At 36.1% G+C, this 19908-nt stretch overlaps 1 protein-coding gene across 2 annotated transcripts in view; it reads left to right on the top strand.

The window, feature by feature from the left end:
• NALCN (sodium leak channel, non-selective) overlaps positions 1-19908 on the top strand; it is a 214728-nt gene that overhangs the window by 126425 nt on the left and 68395 nt on the right. For both annotated transcript variants that reach the window (XM_041478293.1, XM_041478292.1), the window contains one exon: positions 3752-3826. In XM_041478293.1, coding sequence (XP_041334227.1) covers positions 3752-3826 — 75 coding nt within the window. The remainder of the gene's footprint in view (positions 1-3751; positions 3827-19908) is intronic.

Below are 19908 nucleotides of genomic sequence, written 5' to 3'. Positions count from 1 at the left end.
TCACATCTTAATTAAGAAATAATTTAGCTGTAAGAGTAATTTTAGTATTCTGTTTTGTGTTCCTTATTTTGAAAGAATCATCTGGGACTTCTCTATTTGTTTACTGAAAGCACTGATTTTGCTAGGAGTGAAGTCACTTTTCCATACACCATCCTCCGTCCTTTTGCAGGGAATTTGCATTTAAATACAATCCTTGATTTGCTCCATAAGGGTGCACTTTTGTTCTCATTCACCAATGCAAATTCTACATGAATGAAGAAACCCTTCAAAGACAACTTTGCAGAATTATCTGGGCTTATGAAATTTTGGTTTCAATTCTAAGATCTTCTTCAGACCTTGGAAGGGAAAACTATGTAGGACAGAGTTGTCTGTAGGCAAAAGAAATTTAAAACAAAATAACATGGAACTGTTAAGGGAGCATGAAAATGGCTGGGCTGCTACTAAAACCAGAAAGAAGCATTCTAAGAATAAACAGCCATCAGAGAATAACAAGAGTAAAGTCAAATGAAGAAATTACTTTCACCAACTAGAAAAGGGGGGACAATTAGAATTGAGAATGATAATTGCAGGCATTTGGCATAGCAGACTGTAGAGATTTGGAAAGAAATTAATAGGTTTCACATAAGAAGGCAAAGAAAAACTGAAGCTCAAAAAAGACTCACTCTCTTGGAAACAAGGACTGTAATTAGTTGAAATGGTAGCAGAGGAAGTTAAACAAATAACAAGTTTGCATTTAAGTTTTCTTTTGTGGTACATTTTCTTTTGTTCTTGTTGAAAAAAAAGCAAAAAGGGAGTTAATGAAAGTCTTGCCTTGATACATATCAGTGCATGAATCAGCAAGACTGTAAGGGGCAATATATTTAATGAGTACTGTACTTCTTTTTAGCATGGAACTGAACTTCCTTAACTGGTATGCTTTGAGCAGCATGTACTGAGTATTATAGAATGAACAGGATCTCTAAAGAAGCAAAACACCATACTGTAAAGTCTTAACAGAATTACAGCAAAATTCTTCATTAGCAACTAGGGATCAAATTAGTTTTCATAAATGCTTGTTGGTCAAAAGAAATTACAAAAGTCAGAGGGTCCACAAACAATCAGAAAGTTCTACTTGGCATGGAAATTAGTATCTTAGTCCCTGACCTACTATATAAGCACATGGCAGTGGGTTTTGGATAATAAGAGTGAGGTGAAAGGCAAAAGAGACATTGAAGAGGTATACATGAATTAAAGACAGAACAAGAAAGCAAAAGAGATCACTAGTGCTGCTTCCAGTGTGCATCCTGCTGGGGAGATGCTGAGCCTGGTTTCAGCAGCACCAGTCTAGCTCATGGGATGTCCAGGATCCTGGAGGTGATTATCCAGCAAGTAGGTGTTGATCCATCTGTGTCGGTATGACCACTGGGATGTTCAGGGTACTGGAGGGTGCTGCCTGGGCTTGGGGAGGAGCCTTTTCGTGGGCAAGTTTCTCTTTTTTTATGGTAATTAATTATCATGCACAGTCTATTCTTTCAGGCCTTTCTGGAAATGGGTTAGAGGGGAGTCTTTGGGGGTCTTTGGTGGTGTCAATCCCACCCTACAGTCCATGCCTATGCCATGCCCACGTCCATGTCAACTCATTCTTGTGCTTGCACTGTACTGTGTCATTTTTCAGCTGGTGGAAAAGTGCTGCCCTATTTCTGCCTCACACCCATTTTCCATCAAAACCTTGTTCTTACTCATGGCATTTTAATACCTATAGTTCTTGATTATTACCAATGATTTTTGCCTGTTGTTACTAGTAGTCCTTGGCTGGCTCCACAGCCATCCAATTATTGGTGTGTGAGAAACACACATTCACCCCTTCTTCTGGGAATTGAGAGCTTTGGACCACTGTTTATAGTATCATTAGAGAGTGGGCTTCAGTCATAGTAATTTTCCATCCTGGCCACACTTTGAAAAACTTTCTTTGAAGGTTCAACAGAAATATTATTCCTCTTGGTTGTTTTGCAGGCAAGAAAAATGTTTCCCAGGTTTTTGCTTAAAATGCAGGTGCTTGTTAGACACCTGTTAATTCCTGGGAACAGAGAGTGTTTCTGATAAGAGGGGCTTAGTCCCAGTGCAGTTCACCCAGCCTGAGGCCTAATGAGCATTTCTCCAATCAAAGTGTGGCCTGAGTGGGATGAGGGCGTGCACCACCACAGGCTATCCTGAAACTAAAGTCAACTTCTGTGGGCCTCTACATTGTGCTAGGTATTATGTATTTTATCAGAACTATGCCTTGCATTGCTCTTCTAAATGCCATCTTTACTTCCACTGTAGCTGGATCACTGAAAATTATATGATGTATTGTTTATGTGGCACATACAATATGTCGCTTTGAATAACTGCAGGAAATTCTATGTGTTGCTAAAGCCAACTTCTTGTTAAAAGAACTTTTTTTTTCTTAGCACTGACATTTTTTAAATTTATGGGCCAGAGTCCTTCCTATGTCTTCTGTACCTTTATCGTTTATGGAGCAAAAGAAAACCCTGCCTTGGAATAAGGTCCACTCAACTTAGACGCATTTTAAGTTCCAAACTCCTTGCCTGGTATATTAAGCCACTTAAATTTCATCTTCTGTATAGACAGGGAATAAATTTCCAGTGTGACAGGCAAACTTACCCTCCATTTACAAGTAGTGGTGGAAGGATATGTTTGCTCTGGTTGTCACTCAGTGGTCCACAGAAAAATTCTAGACCTGTAACTGTTTTTAAAAGAAGTTAGGATACCTTCTGGTACCACTCTGGTATATCAGAAATTGGTGCTTTCCAGTAGAAGCTGAGTGCGTTTGAGGATGTTTACATCAAACTTCAGAGACTAAAACTTTGGCGGTTGCTGGCAGCTGTTGACTTATGTAGGTGTACATATATTTACTGCCTGAGATAGAAGTTGTCTGATAATATGTACTGAACAGCAGTAACCTCCCTCGCCTACCATACTTCTACTTCTGTCTGCTTCTCAGCTATATCAGTCACATTTTCAACTTCTTTGGATTCTGGTCAGCATCTGTATGCAAGGGAAATGTAATAATCTCATACTGATACACACTTTTTTTTTCCTCCCTGGGATTCTTCCTCCTAGAAATATATCTAAACAATATTTAATGTTGAGTAAATTGAGAAACTTGATTTTCCTCTTCTGTCACATGAGTTTCCTATACATGTGATGCATGCAAATAATGAAGCATCTTACTTTTCTTCCAAAGTGGAGTTAGGTACATTTCACAGAGGCACTCTGAGCATAAAGGAAGGCCATAAAGTAAATGATTGTCAAGTGACTGAAAGTCACAACTTAATTGAAAACCACCTTAGCTTTACAAGATGTTTCAGGATTTTACTTTGTGTTTCTTTTATTATTGTTTTTGTTCTTATTGTCATTGTTATTATTATTGTTGTTGTTGTTTGTTGCTATTATTTCTCATTAATTTAATTTTCTCTTCATGTGAAGTACATTTTAATGAACATATTGTTAAACATATATAATTAATTGGTCATAAAGCCTAGAATTTAGCATTTTTAAACTCATAATAATTGTATGGTAAGATAAAAAACAGTTTACTACTTTCAAAAGGACGAGCAGATATATAGTAGCAGGTGATATTCATTCAAGAGATGTCAAAGGCAAGAATCTCGTTTACATCAGCAGGGTTGTCATTTTTCCATATTAATTAATAATACATCTTAAGAAAAATAAGATAAGCTTTAACAAATCATTTACAATTGTTTTGTAGATTCTACTCAGCTTGTTTGTTGCTGTTATTTTGGACAACTTGGAACTTGATGAAGATCTAAAGAAACTTAAACAAGTAAGAACATGTTTTTATTGTTCTTGAAAGTAGCTTCAATAAGGCATTTTACTTTACTGGTATTTTGTCTGGCAAAGGTGGGAAACATCTTCATCACAATGAACAAAACACTACATGTGGAAGTGAATAGTGGTATTTTGTTAGATAGTGTACTATCACACAACCTTAAGGAAAAATTAAGATATTGTAAAAGAGATGTAGAAATTTGGATTAGTATTCAATCAAATTCAATTTAGATACTCTTGTAATTAAAAAAAAATCAAATCACAGCTAGGCCATCTTTTTTGCTTATAACCTAGGGAAAGATATCCCTGCCCATGCTTTCTGCAGGGAAGGGTAATGGGAGAGGGTCCTTAGATAGGAAGCAGTAGAGCATGCTCTGGTCAACGTTTTAGGAGAGGGCTACAGATGCTCGAAAGGGTTAACTTGCTTGATTGATTGTCCTCATTTGGGGACCAAGGAGTCATTCTCTCATGCCTGAAACCCCAAATGTCAATTACATAAAACAAATGTAAATAGAGAATTCAGGTTGACCTTTCTGCCCTTGTGCACAAACCACCAGAGAGGAAGGTATCCATAGCTTTTAAACAAATATATAGCTGTGCTTTAATCTGTACAAAGAAAACCAAATTCATCAACGTTTCCCTATTTCACACATGAAATAGTATGAGCTAACACATGGGAACATCTTCTGTAATGTTTGGCTTATAGCCATCATTTGCTGCTTTTGTTCATCCTTCATGTGCATTAGCAATTGCCATAGAATTATGTTCATTCAATTCTTGAAAAATAATCACCCAGACAATTGAGATGTTTTACACTGAAGTTCTATGTGACAATATTATATACTTTTATGTTTTCTTTATAGAATTCAATGCAGAAATCAATGCTGCTTTTGCTGTTGCAGTATTAAATATCCATATGTATTGCAAACATGAAATAAGTTAAAAGGACAAGTATTTTGTGCAACAATGAAACAAAAATACTGGGTTTCAGTTCATGAGTTTACATTAGTGAGAGATCTTCCAGATTATTTTGGGATGGTGGGACAGTCTTGAGTATGCAAAATGAGTAGGCCAAATCAAAAGCATTCATTTTCCTCTTTACCAGTGTCAAGAGCTAAAATGATCTGAAATGAAAATGGCTCAGATTTGTGGTAAGCAATGTCGTATCATACTGATAATCTTACAGGAAATTTTTCATGGTGTCTGCTTGAGTTAGGAGCACAAATCAATTTTCCAAAGTGAAGAGCTTGAGATGTGAAATCCAGCAGCTTTTGTGTGAAACATCTTTGATTCATAAACCACTTTAAAAGTCCACACCTTTGACCATTAAATGGCAGCAGCATGGATTTGTGCTTTAGCCGCCTGCTTTGGAAGTGGTGAACAAAAAGCAATAATGAGAGCACCACTAGCAATGCTTGCCACATTTCAGTCTGAAATTTTATTAGTCTGGTAGGAATTCTGTCTCTGTGATAGCAATAGAGAACACTTAAATGCAAGATATAAATATAATTTTTTTTAAATTTCTCAACTTCATAGCTTTGAGACTGTAGCAGTATAACTACATCAGAGTGGTGCTGGGCCAGAACAAAACTGCTGCCCCAGCCACCAGGCCTTCTAGCTACCATGCCACTCCATGACCCAGGAGGGGAACTAACCAGAGCACAGCACTTTGCCATTGGGATTACCAGCTGGGTTGGCTGGCATAATGGTATAAGGATTCTACGTGCATGATAATGCATATTATACACCATTCTGATGCATGAAAATGTCCAAGGGGGCTGATGCTGGTTCATTTGTACTTACGTTTTTGAAATGTTTTCTTGAGCAGTAGTGTCTTCTCATAGAGTATTGCTCAGTTCTATTGAATGCATTCCCTTCTGGTATTTTATGCAAACAAATGAATATTGTACAAAGTGTTACATATTTTAAAAATGCCTAAGGTGAAAAGAGGCAAGTTCCTGGAGCTCAATGATATGAGGATTCTGGAATGAATGTACTTCAGTGTCTAGAACAGAAAAGGTTTCCTGAGGGGTAAATACGATGGTATCACAGGTTCAGTGCTGATGGTGACTGTGCTCTACTGTGCTGAAATATTGCTTGTCTTATCTCAGAAGATAAAGCAAGAAAGAGTTTTCTTAATTGAATGATATTTTGACTTTTCAATTAAAAAATGACTTTAAGAAGAAGCAGGATTTTTAAGGTAATTGTTATGTTCTAATCAAGACCATTTATATAAAAAAATAAATCTGTATTGCTGCACAGAAAGATTTTTGACATCTATAATTAAAAGATGAATGGCATTCTAAGAGAGAAGTCAAATAATTCAAGCTGTTAATGTAAAAGACGTTCATTGGTTGAAAATTATGAAATTGTGATGCTCTCCATCCTTGGGGATGTGTGTTTTTCCCTGCCTTTGTGGGCGGTAAAGCTCAAGTTCCAGGGCATTTTCAGATGATGAAACACTGAATGATTTTCTAGGAAGGAAGGAGAATATATCTGTGCCAGAAATCACACCTGCATAATAATCTCTTTTGAGCTGTGTTCTTCTTAGTTATGACTTACTTTTTTTTCTGGAACTTGATAAGAAAAATTTTATTACTTAACTTTCAGATTACTGGTAAAGGACTAATTAGTTAATATTTGCAATGTACTCTACAATGTAAAATTATATGTAAACACTTGGTATTCATGTTGCTTCAGTAAATGTATTTAAATATGAATAAATAAAAGCAAAAATGCATTAAAAGACTAGGAGATTCTAAGTAAGATTAGAACATAATTTATTTAGAAGAAAGTAAACCTTTAGAATTAAATATGCCGGTGCAAATTTAGTTAAGGATATACATCATGATTCAGTATTTAATTACCCCATTACATAATATTAATTCCAAAAGTCATGCCTCAGTGCAAAGAGTAGATAGAGCTCATTTTAATAAGCCAATAGTCTCTTTGTACAGTGTGTGATCCTGTGCATTATTTATTGCACAGTATTCAGGCTTTACTACAAAGACAAAACTACTAATCTCCTTTCTAGTTTTTTTTTTTTTTTATGGTACCCCTCATAAGTATGTAGAACAAACATAAAACTTGTGAAAGATTCATTTAAGTGATTTACTTAGCAGCACAGATACATATAAGAATAGAATCTTCTTTTCTAAGACATCATGCAGCTGGTTTAGGAGCAGAATAATTTTCTGTATCCTTACAGCTCTAATTATTTGCAATGCATCTCCTAGCCTCTGCCACATCTCATTCTCTTGTCTATGTCTGCCATCATAGCTCAAGTGGAAAATATTTGTGCTATAGCTCGTAGTCACCGTCTAGCTGTGCAATAAACTTCACCCTCTGAAGTGATCCAGGCTGACCCTAACACACTACTGAGCCTCCAGGTATGACACTGATCCTGCTCATCTTGCCATGAGGCCCTTTCCTCTAGCATTCAGCACATCAGTTATACATATGATATCGAACTTAGGCACAAGAAATCTATCAGCTACAATCCTGACTTCCTTCTCATCTATGCCTGTCTTCTCCATACTCTCCCTAAACTATTGTCACAAAGTTAAAAGAGAACCTGAGAGGATTTCTTTGATGTCTTCTGCCTTTTGTGATAAAGCGTTGACTTTCTTTTTAGAAATTCATCACCCTTAACAGATTTTGAAGCATGACTTTCTCTTGTAGCAGCTGTTTTAACTTTTCCCATTTTATTTTCCACATATTTACTGATGCCATTGCTACATATTTTTATCAATTTGCCTAGATATGAAGTCAGACTGATTAGGTTCTCACTTCTCATGCTCTACCCTGAATCCCTCTTTTAAAGTTACTCACATTTGCTGCTTTCCTTTCCTCTCATTCTGGAGTTTATTTAGGTTACAAATTATCTACCACTGCTGTATGTCAGCCTTGCTATCTCTGAGATCCTTTAGAAGCCTTGAGAAAGTGCTATCAGGTGTTAGGGAGTAACAAATTGAGCTTGTGTCAATTATCTTCCAAAAACTTTTCTCCTGACATTTTTGTAGATCAGTCTTTGGCACTGTTTTGGGCCTTCTTTGACCCTGTCTGTGGCCAACACTGTTATTTTAATTTCTTGCTTTGGTTTTACTTTTCAGAACACACTCAATTAATAGTCTGTTGCTCTTTTAGACCTTCGGCTTTCCTTACGTCCTTAAAAGCTTTTTTATTAGAGTTTATTTCTTTAGAAACTATTCCCTCAAAGTCTTTCATGATCTGCCATTATTTTTATACCAAAAAAAGTGCTAAAATTTATGTTGGGGTTTTGTTTTATCTATTCTTTGCTTAGCAGATGGCTTTCTTTTCTAAAACATATCCATTTACTTTTAAGTCTTCTTTGCACTCAATTTGACATTACTGGTCTTGTTGACCTTCTTGGAGTCTTTTCTGTAGCTGGTAGGTAAAACACAGTATCTCTGCTAATACAACAGGATATTTAAAACTACTCCATACACCCCCCCTTCCCAGTTTCTGTCATTTGTCCATTCCTTTAAATTTCTTTTTGAAAGCTTTATGATTTTAAGTAATTTCTTAATTTAAAATCAGTGTAATAGATTTGACCTTTTACTTGTAAACTAAGATCTGAATATAAGACCATTTCTATCACTGTTACAGAAGAGCTTTTTGATATTTATGTCATGAAATAGATTTTCCTCAGTACTAAACCATGAGACACTTCTTCACTTAGGTATTCTCTGGCTATATAAGTCAGCAAGGAGTCACTTATGAGTAAAAAGTTAATTAGTTTCTTATTCCATTTCCTAAACATACATGAGGGTAAAGGCTTCCCAGTGTTATTACTGCTTGTCTTTTGGCTTTGAATACTATTTTGCATTTTGAAATTACTTTATAATCCTCATTTACACATGTGCAGAATATTTCTTCTAGTTCAGGACACAGTTTCAATGCACGTGGGTCCTGTGCTGGTTTTATATGCATTGACCTTATTCACTGCATTGACTGAAGAATTTCTGTAACATATAGCACTAGTCTTTCACTTTCCACCTGGATAATACATTGCCTGTTCTGCATAGTTTGATTCTGTAGGATTCTACTGCCTGTTACTTCTACCAAGTTTCTGAAGTATGTTTTGTGTCAACATTGTGGGGGCTTTAATAACAGAATTCTAATGCAACTATGGGGTTTTTTAAGTTTTATTATTAATATAAAAGCCTGTGTATGTATTATTCTTGTCTAGTTTTATGCCCTCACCTTAATATGGCTTTATTTTTTATGTTTTTTTGTTTCCTAACAGAATTTTATAAACCTTTAGGTTTCCCATAGCTTCATTCTATACAGAGAAACTCATGTTTGCCTTGTTGACTACTCCATTCTGGGATTACTCCTTTAACAGCTTTTGCAGCCAGTGAAGTTGCTTAAAAATTTTGTGAAAGTCTGAACACCTGAGTAGAATTCACCTCGCTTCACCAGTATAACATTGTATGTGCAGTTTGAAATATTCATGTGGATTTCCTTCTCTAGTCACTGAAGAGTGGCAGATACTTTTGGAGGGCAATTTTGAGACTTTTTTTTTTTTTTTGTAGGGCAGCTACAGGAAATTTTGAAGCCAGCTCCAAGCCACCATCACTGTATGAACTATCTTTCCTTCATCTGCAGCATAATCTGTGGCTTACAGCAATGAAACCTTTATGGCACTGCTTCTCAAGTGCATATCCCACTTTTCCTGGGAAAGCAGACAGGAAATAAGACTAGTTTGTCTTTGATCTGTTCTTATATCCCAGAATCCTTTGGCTGATCCTTGTCAGAAAAAGGGTACTGGACAGATGGATCTTTGATCTAACCTAGTGCACTCGTAGTGTTTCATAATCTGAACTGGATTTCAGAAAAAAATTGCAGGTAGCATAAAGATAAACCCATTGTTGGCTAAAACCATGTGCATGGTCATTTTACTGTTTTATAATTCCACAAGGGAAAGAGCAAGCATCTCAAGCATATCTGAGCATGAGCCATGGTCTGACTTCCTTGACCAGTTAATCTTACCTCTGTAATCCTACTTCCTGGAATTCCACCATGAAATATAAGTATTTTTTATATCTATAAATAATTCTAATATTAAAATATAAAAATTTCCTTTGTTTACCTTATACTTGTGACAACAAACCAAGCTTACCTCACTAACTTTGGAGGGTTTCTCTTAGAATTTGTGTCAGACAAGATTATTGTGTCCCTATTTTCCTACTGGAAAATCAAAGCTGAAGTGGCATCCTTAGGTTCATACACAAATTCCCACTATGATGAAGAATCAAAAAATGTCAGGTTTAGATCTTAGGCCCCTTGAGTCAATCAGGAACATACATCCACTTTTAAATTGTTGAAATCTCACATAAGTTTAGTTCTCTGCTTCAAAGAGAAAATCCCTTAAGGAAGATCAGATTTCTGTCATATCACACATGTGCTGTCTGTGCTCACTAGTGCACACTCACAACATTAGTACAGATGGCATTCATTACTAAAAACATTTTCCCTATGCCCTACTACCTGGCAACAGAAATTCTTGGAGGAGTAAACAACAATATGCAGCAGGGACATTTTTTTTCTAATTTGATTCAATTCTCATACTCACCAACGAAGGTGCTTGTCAAATGTACATGTTCCTTTCCCTCCAGTTCTGCTTCACACCATGAAATACATAGAATATTTTTTTTCTCTTAAGTCCATATCAAAGCAGCAAGTGCTTTGAGATATATATATGTACCTATAGATCATTTTATATATATACACACACCCCCCTATATATCATGGTATATATACCTATGTATCATGGTATGTGTCTATTTCTACATATAGTATACATATATATATATATTTTTTTTTTAAATGAGCTGCCTTTGGAATTATATTTGAAAAGTAATAGATTTCTACCATGTTCATTTTCTCTCTTAAATCTCACTTTTAACTCTTTGATGTTGAAAACATAAATTTTTATAAAGAAGCTTGGAGATAATGATAGATTCTTTTCTGCTTTTTTCTGTTGAGATAGATTCTTGTTTTCAACAATGTTTAATGTCTGAACACTTCAATTTGATGCCAGTGGTTCAGAGTCACATTTTGAAATGCTTAGAATCTTTGGAAAAAAGAGGCAGTCAAGCAAACTTTAGAGGTCTTTGCAGAGCTTTTACAGCAAAAGCATAAAATAAATAAAAGGAATCCATTAGGCAATCTGTCTCATGAGAGGGAGCAATTACAGTAGAATAAAGTAAATTAGGATTTGAGTGCTATCAAAAATGGCAGAATTATCATGGAGTCTGATTCTATAATGCTTAGAGGTTTTTGGTGGTGGTAGTGGTGGTGGTGATGGTGATGAGGCAATGTGGAAGTCTATACTGGAATCTACTGCCACCTAATTGTCCAGAATATGGCACCAGAGGATAGACATCTTTGAAAATAATTTTAAAAACCTAATAAATATTTATGTGTTAATCCCTCTTATCTTATTAACTCTATTTTTTCTCTTCTTGTTGTCAGGAAAACATAGCAATTAATCCTTTTTTGTTATCACTACACAGTTTTCCTTCTTCACTACTCAAATTAAAAAATCCCTGATTTATAATAAGACTTTCATCAGCCTACTATCTAAAGGGAGAGTACCTGATTTCTGAACATCGGTAAAGATAATTCTGGCACATATATTCTAAATATGAATTTGACACTACTTCCCTTTTATGCAAGAACACGTAAGTGGAATTTTGGTTAATTTTAGTCAAGACAAAGCAAGTCAATCTCTAAAGAGATAGTGCTGATTCCTTCTACATTTTTCTCTAAAGTGCATTTGAATAGAAGTTTCAAATAAAATATTTATATTGAGTAGAATAAAATATTTTTTATTATTGCATGACTGATCTCCACAGTATCCTGTTGATTTTTGAAAACTCATATATACTTATTTGCTTATAGAGGTGGAATTTGTATTAACTGAAGCAGTATTTATATGCCAAACAATCCAAACTTATATCCCCAGAGCAAACATAAAATTTTATTACTGTGATTCCTATAGTATTCAGCTTTGTTTGTCTCGAAGCTGAAGAGAAGAAGCACAGTTTGTACTTTTGATCCCAAATTCATGTGCAATCATTTGTTGATTTTGCAATTAGCACTTTGATTCCAGTGTCTGTGCTTTTTGTTAACTCAGAGCAGCTGGATTCACATTTTTAATCCATGTAAAAGAAATCTCCCAAGAGTAAAAAACTTTATGCACATAAATGCAATTATTTGTAAGAAAGAAGTAAGATTATCTTCTGACATATTCTGAAAAGTCTATGATAATACTGTATGCTTATGCAGTAAGCATCATAACAAAAGTTTTAGTGTTTTTATATTTAATCCAGCTCTCAGGAGTTTAGAAGCAACTATCTTCAAGTTTTTGAGCACTTATATTCAAGAAAAAAAATCTCATTCATTTATATAAAGGTTGGAGTTTTCTAAAGTGTCAAGGGACAGGATTCATGTCACTTTGTTAACTGTGCAAAAAAGTTAGGCATGTAGCTAAGCTAGTCATCTGCACTTGTCTGTAGTCATAGTTACCCTCCAGGGAATGATTCATCCCATCCAAGTAGGGTGCTCTCTTTTTTCTCTTACAGGGGAAGTCCAGACAGTTAATTAGGCAAAATGCCTGATTTTCAGTGGATAACATTAAACGACATAATACCCAAGTTTAATGAATTAGGAACCTGTGTTTCATTGGCATTTAATCATATGGGTGCTTTCACATTAATGAAGCCAAAAATCATAGTGTGTAACAGCAGGCACCTTACTGAAATGCCTAGGCTGGGATCCTAATTTAGGTTAGGGACTTAGATGATAATGACAACAAAGGATAAAAGTCAACATTCAAAGCTGGTCATCTCTCTTCACTCACAGCAGAAAACAAAGCCTGTATTTGCGAATTTAGGTTCATAAAATAGCAGGTCCCTGTCATTGGCACTTCATTTTTTAAGGGAACGTGGCACAAATTGGACAGGATCTTTGTAGAGGTTCCTGACCTCCACCTGTATTGGTTCAGAAGGCAGTACAGGCCCTGTCTCACTTGTGGAGCAAAAGGTATGCTGAGAGGCAAAAGCAGATGGTCTGTGTGAAACCAGACATTCACCATTTGCTATGGGAATCGGTCAGAAATGTTGGTGTCGCACATTTTAATGTATCCTACTAAGACTTTGTGGTTATGTTTGGTCTTAAAAGACAAAGATACAAATAATTGCTTCCCCAGAGAATGAGGCTCTCACTATTCTGCCAGTGATGTTGAGGATATCCATCTTATATTCTCTGCAATGATATGTTAACAAGGGTTGCTGCATTGATACCAAGATACTGGAATTCCTTTTTTTGTATTTACTGTGTTGTTCCAGTATTATTCTTGCCAGTGTGCTTATCACCTTTCTCACTCACCACCATTACAATTCCCATTTTCTCAGCTACTGCTCTTTTTCTTTCACATCCAGAAAAGAATAATCTTTTGTAAGTGTTTCTGTGTCCCAGGCATATACCTATTGCTGAAATTCTTGATGTGAGACAAAGCTTTCACACTAACTGGGTTTCCAACATGAAAGTCACACTGAGATAAAGAGATAAAAATGTTTTAATAATGCTTTCCAGAATAAAATACAGAAGTCAGGTCTGCAACCTCATCTTCTATTAGCTATTTTGTCTCTTGCACACATAGCATCTTTCTGCTTTCAGTGCTTGGGACAGTTGCAGATTTTAACTCATTTTTAGGTTTGGGGTTTTTTTGTTGTTGTTGTTCTGTTGAAATTAGGTACCAGGAAAAGAAGGTCTAGGTTTTACTGCTGATCTCTTGAGTATACCTTCATGATGATTGGTGAAGCAGTCATCTTGTATATCTATGCATTTTCATTTTTTGTTTGCCTTTTTTCAGTATTTCTAGATACTAAGCTGTGAAATTTGGTTTCTATACACTCTTGCCCTTCAGATATTCATAATGTCTTCATGTAAAGCAGTTCTAACCACTGAAACAGTGAAAATACATGCTATTTTTATAGCTTCTGCTAGATGCTCCTGCTGCTGCCTTTTTATATTATTGTCTGTAGAACAAATAAAGGGAGCAACCTTAACTAAGTGCACTGCTTATTTTTCTTTAACTTTTACCTCTGAGCTTCTAAGAATATTTCTTCATTCATCCATTAGTTTTTATCAAGAAGTTTCATAATTAAGCCCCTGTGAGAGCCTTACTGAGGTGAGGGCTAACAGAAAGGTGTCTTCAGCAGAACTGGTCATAGACAGAGGATGAGTTAAAATTTCACTGTCAGCCAAACTGAAGTCCATGTTCTCCAGTACCATGAGTGAGGTCAAGTTCTACCTAACCTTGGTTCTGGTAGGAGAAGAAAGCTTGTCTGCTATGAAGGATAATTGAATGTATAATTCTGGCTTCATGGGATGCCAGAAGCAGTACAAAAATAAAAGCTTTTTCTTAATGTGGATTTAGGAGTTGAGAAAATATAATCAAGCTGTTTGCAGTGACTCAAGGAACTGAAACTGTTAATGGTGTCTGTTATTTTTAATATCTGAATTGTGATACCAACAGATCTGCATCAAGCTTCTCTAAAAAGCCTTCTTGATGTCAGAAGAAAATTATTTTCTGGTTAAGTTCTAGGAGATCAAATTTTCAGAGCTCATTTGCTGAAGCTGCAGCTTGTATAAGAGTTCAGGAGTTGTAACAGATTTTCTCCATGAGAGCCATGATGTGATTTACAATTATATCTGGTACCACTCATATTTTATTTTTGTTTCAAATGTGTTTGCCTTGAAAAACTGACTTGAAAGCCTGTAATGCACTTAGGGATTAGTGAAGATAAGTGGAAAAAAATACTTGAGGAAACTTGTTGGAAGTTGCAATTTGTGAGATGGTAAGAATTTCATCAGATACCTTTTTATCTTTAAGATGTGACTGAGAATGGATATTTTTATGCATATGTGTGGGAATTTCCTTGGCTCTCCCTAAGCTTACAGTAGTGTGACAATTTTGACTAAACATGAGCAGGGGCAAGAGAAAGTCCTAAGATCAGTGAGAACAGAGGATCATTAGGGTTGGAAGATCATCTTGTCCAAGCCCCTTGCCAGGGTAAAAATGTAAAGAGTCTTAATATTTTTCTTCTAAAATATAGAAAAAAAACTCTGAATCAGATATATTTTGGTTATACAGTCAGTGCCTTGGGGTAGTTAAAAAGCTTACAATGTGCTACATTCCATTCTGCACTAAAAATAACGTGAATTCAGGGAGGATGAGGTACCCTCTAGGCAGTAGTATAAGCAATTATGTTCAGGGCAAAAAAGCACTGATCAAAATGTCAGGACAAGCTCTTCCTTCTGCAGTTGTTTCCATGTTCTTTGAAAAGAGTATAAGAAATTTTAGACCTCCTGAGTGTACTTGCAGATGCTTGTTTTTCTAGTCTATGCATCTGATTATCATATACTAAATGTATATTTTGGGTCTGTTTACCATAAAAACATAGTATATATTTTTGCTCTCTAATACAAGCAGCCTGTGATTTTGGAGCTACACAGACATACACATATGTGCCAACCATTTCAGAATCATAAAAGATTTTTCCATTTCAGGTCCTGCAAATACCTTTGGTACACATGCATATGTCAATACAGGTGTGCACACTCGCACCCACACACAACAAATTTGTCAAATATACAGAGTTTTTCAAAGTTACCAATTTTTATGGTTTGCAGAACAACAGATCCCTTTTAAAATCATGCCAATTTTATGAAAGGGCTGAATATGTTCCCAGTTCTTGAAAAGGCATGTGTATGCCTTCTGTTCTTCTTTAAAACAAAATCTTTAAATCCTTAACATCTCAAATAGTGCCTCTAATGAGCTTCCTTCTGTTTAGCACTTATTTTCCTCCCATTGAGCGTGTCTTAATTCCACAATATTATTTTATCAATTTTCAGCAATGAAATGATATGGAGTAACTACGTATCTTGTTTGCATTGGCAGTGGATTGTCCTGCTAAAGACTTTTATTTTGGTAACCCAGGTGTACTGTGTTTGAATGTAAATCCTTTCAGACCTCTGCCTTAAAATTACTTCTCCTTAGGTATGGTGTTGCTTGGTATTCAACATGATGGTCACTGACATCAGAGGAAAGCCTCACATCCTAGTAACCTATAGCTTCATGCCTTTCTAATAGCTCCAGTTGTATCACTAAATCACAGGCTCTTCTGAGCTGGAAGGGATTCACAAGGATCATCGAGTCCAACAGAGAATAGCCCATAGTGGGATTGACCCTGCAGCCTTAGCATTATTGCACGGTGCTCTAGCACTGTCAGTGTCACCTGAAAGTAGAATCAAGGTTTTCACAATTGCTTGGCAGTTCCTTGTGACCAGTGATTGGTAGAATTTCACCATATACCTTTCTGGTTAAAAAAAAAAAAATGTGACAAATACCAATACAGAAATTTATTATGAAGCTTACTGAGGAAGAATCTCTAGGCTTGGAATAAACCAACAGGCCTGCTGGACAAAAGCAAAGGTCTTCCTGGAGCAATGTATAGTTTCTGACAGTGGCCAGAAAAATATGTTTAGGAACTAATACAAGAAAAGGGAAATCACAAAGTGGTATTTCTTTCTCTGGTGATATTTCATACTTGAATGATAGTCAGCTTCCAGGGACACGGGAACTTCTAGTGTCCAACATGATGTATCTTTGTCTAGTAGTTCTTGATGGATTTTTTTCTTGCCTGTCTGTTAAATCTATTTTTAAAAATGTATATATTCTAACATTTACTACCTTCAGTAGCAAAGATAAATTTAACAATGCACCTGTGAAAAGATATTTCTTTTTCAGCTAATGAGCCTTCCACTTGATTTTTTCATTCAATGCCCTCTAGCCTGTGATGTTCAGTCATTCCAGTCCAATGCTTCTTCAGTGCTCTGTCTTTCCTACAGTGTCTGTTATTACTTCCTGTGTTGTCTGTCTTTGTGCACCTGTACATTTAGCTTTAGATTCAAAGCAAAGTTTCTTTTCACTGGGAAAATCTATTTTAAGTCATCTCCTTTTGCAAGAAAATTTGGCAGTTAAACTAACACATCTTGGAAAAAGTCATGTTTCATATTTCTTACAAACCCCCTCTTTTATTGCTGTTTTTTTTTCAAAGTAAATAAGTCAGCATGTGAAATTACTAGGATAGAATTTCTGTAACATCTTTTCTTGAAAGTTTTATTGTTTTATCTTTAACAGGAATTCAAAATACCTAGTCCATAATAGAAAAAGTACCAGGAAATCCTGTCTCCCTGCATGCAGCTAGCTTGCTGGTGCTTTTCTGGTCTCATTTTTCATGGATTTAATTTTTTGCTTTCCATTTGTCTTCACTTGCTCTCTTCAGATCTCTTTTCTGGTGAGGCAGCTTAGTATTGGAAAGCAAGGTGTTTATAGGGGAAGTTCAGGCCATCCAGATACGGTTCTTATTCATTCAGAAGATAGTTCTGATGTTACTCCTGTTAATACCAATGACTATACTGGTAATGCAAATATCATTTTAACAGCCCTATGAACAACTCTTTTATTCAGTGAGGAGCAAAACTGTACTCACACTTTATGACCCAGTTTTATTTACAGTGTGAAGGAGCTTTTCTTCCCCTCTGCTCCCTTCTCCCCCGATTCTTATTAAGTAGAACCAGAGCACATAGTTCACCACTGCTTCTAATTGATACCACAATGACAGATCAAACAGTGGTAACTGGTTTTTCAAGCACATGGCTTCAAGAGCTATGTTGAGTGCTACCTCAGAAGTGACATTTTGTCTGTCAGTACAGGATGAGTTGGAAAAGACAGGGTTTGGGATGCTGAACACGTTTGGTCAGAATACATTGCCAAAGCCCTGTGCCTTTCACCCAGCACCTCCAGGCATTCAGAACATCCAGGAAGACACCACTGACAATTTCAGCATTTGCATCACTTCCAAATTTTGTGTGCTGAGGCTTCAGCATTAAAGTGGGAGTTTCAGCATAGCGATTTTTCATGAACATATTGTGTGAACAAGGTGTTATAATTGGTATATCTAATTTAACCACATTTGGCATAAAATTTTATATATGTGAATTTGTGTGTGAAAATCAAGGAGCTTTTTTAAGCCTAGTTAGAGTTACTTGTCTCCAAAGTATTTTTATTCTGAGAGCAGTGCTTGAGGTAATTCTAAATGGGAAATAACTATAAAATAGAATAAAAATGAAAAATTACCTTTTCATTATATCTGATTCCATGTGAATGGATTTTTAACAAGTTCCAGGGAAGATAAGTGTCAAGCGCATTTCATTAACCAATGAAAAGTACAGTAATGGTTCCACACTGGATTTTATGTACTACATAAAATGCATAAAATCCTTCTTTTCATCATAGACGGAAGACAGAATTTTCACAAAATTCAGGTTGGTTCCCCAGTCCTGGGACATATGCAGAACACTTAAATAGGCATTATTTCAAAAGTAGGAAGCTTTACAGAGACTCTGTCCATTTCTAGAAGACAAGGCAACCTTTCAAGACTGGAAAATAAGGTCATCTGGAAAACTACTCATGCTAGACTATTTCTTCTTTAATAACTAAGAAAGTTTTGAAAGTCCCCTCACGGCTGTAACTTCAAGACACCGGTGTTGTTTGAATTTTTTTTCTACCTCTTACCACATCTGTCATCTTTTTTAAAAACAGCATCAATGGATCACAAATTCTGGGTGGCATGTTTTATTCATAATGGTGAAATAAACACCTAAGTATTAATTCAGAGGATCCCAATTCCTGGTATATCCAATCTGCCCCAAAAAAACCCCAAAAAATCAAGAGGGTTTCTGATGGAGGAAGTTTTTATGAAAAAAAAAAGTGGTATAAAATAGAGACCTTTCAATAGTCTAGCCAAGAATCATATTTAAAGCACACATTTTTTCAAGGAGGAGGGATGGGAGTTGTGTTTGCTGTGAAGGTGGGAATAGCAGTAACAAAAATGTAGATGTAAGCTTCTGCTGCTTCATGTATATCACCAGGGAATAAAATGCTTACCTAGCTTTTATATCACCAGGAGCTCATTTAATCTTTTTGTTTTATTTAGTCTATATCAAAGGAAAATGCAAGTGCTTGTCAGGGCACATAAGTGATTCTAGATGCTCCATCCTCTGAATTAAGGGGCAGTCCTGCAGCAGTTTGGAATGAAAGGGTTTATGTAGCATTGCCGGTTATTTCAATAGCAGTTGGATTCATGAAAATCCATGCTGAGTTTGCCTTTGTGCCCTCTGTGCCACAGAGGTCTGCATTGTGTTTTAGGCCCTTAGGAGCCTGTGAATCTATGCACTTATGTACACATTGTAATTAACTTCTGCATTCTTGAAAAAAAAATAGAGGCCTGGCCTCTGCATGAGATTTAATTCCTGCTTCATTAAAAAGAGCTAGCAGCTTAGGAGAACTGATTAATTATATTTTTACTGTATTTTTGGAACCTGAGTCTAAGACAGGCACTTCTTTTCCACTTAGAATTCAGAGGACTTCTCCTTCTATAGTTCCTCAAGAATGGACCAGGCACTCTTTTAAAAATGTGACAGAAGATGAGGAAGCCTGCAGGGTTTTCCTGCATAATATCCAGTGAGTGGGAGCACTGTTTTGGAATAAAGGGAGAATTCTTACACATATCTTTCTCTTTAAAGGAGCAGTCCATAACCACAAGGACACAAAGAAAACAATCTCCATCTCTTGTGAAAGGGAATAACAGCACTCAGGAGTCTAGCCCTGGCTAAAATTTTATCAGCAAACTTGTGTGGAAGAAAGGGCAGCCAGTAACATCAAATTATTTCTGTTTTCATCTAGCCAAGCCATGAAGGTTTCTGAAGTAGTTTGGATCAGCCTTTGTGACCTCCCAATTACCACTTGTATAGGTTTGTCTCTACGTGTCCTTTAGTAAAATAAATCTTCTGTCTGAATTTCTGTACTGGAAAAACACTGTGTAACTGTAATGAATCTAAAACTCAGGCCACTTATGTCAAGTTAAATGTTCTGCCTCTAGTTCAAAATGAGCAACCAACCATCCATAAAAAGGCAAG

Source organism: Pyrgilauda ruficollis, unplaced genomic scaffold, assembly GCF_017590135.1.
Source record: "Pyrgilauda ruficollis isolate IOZ18807 unplaced genomic scaffold, ASM1759013v1 scaffold44, whole genome shotgun sequence".
Taxonomy (NCBI): Eukaryota; Metazoa; Chordata; class Aves; order Passeriformes; family Passeridae; genus Pyrgilauda; species Pyrgilauda ruficollis.
Note: the sequence above shows the minus strand (reverse complement) of the source record. Positions and strands in the feature narration are given on the sequence as shown.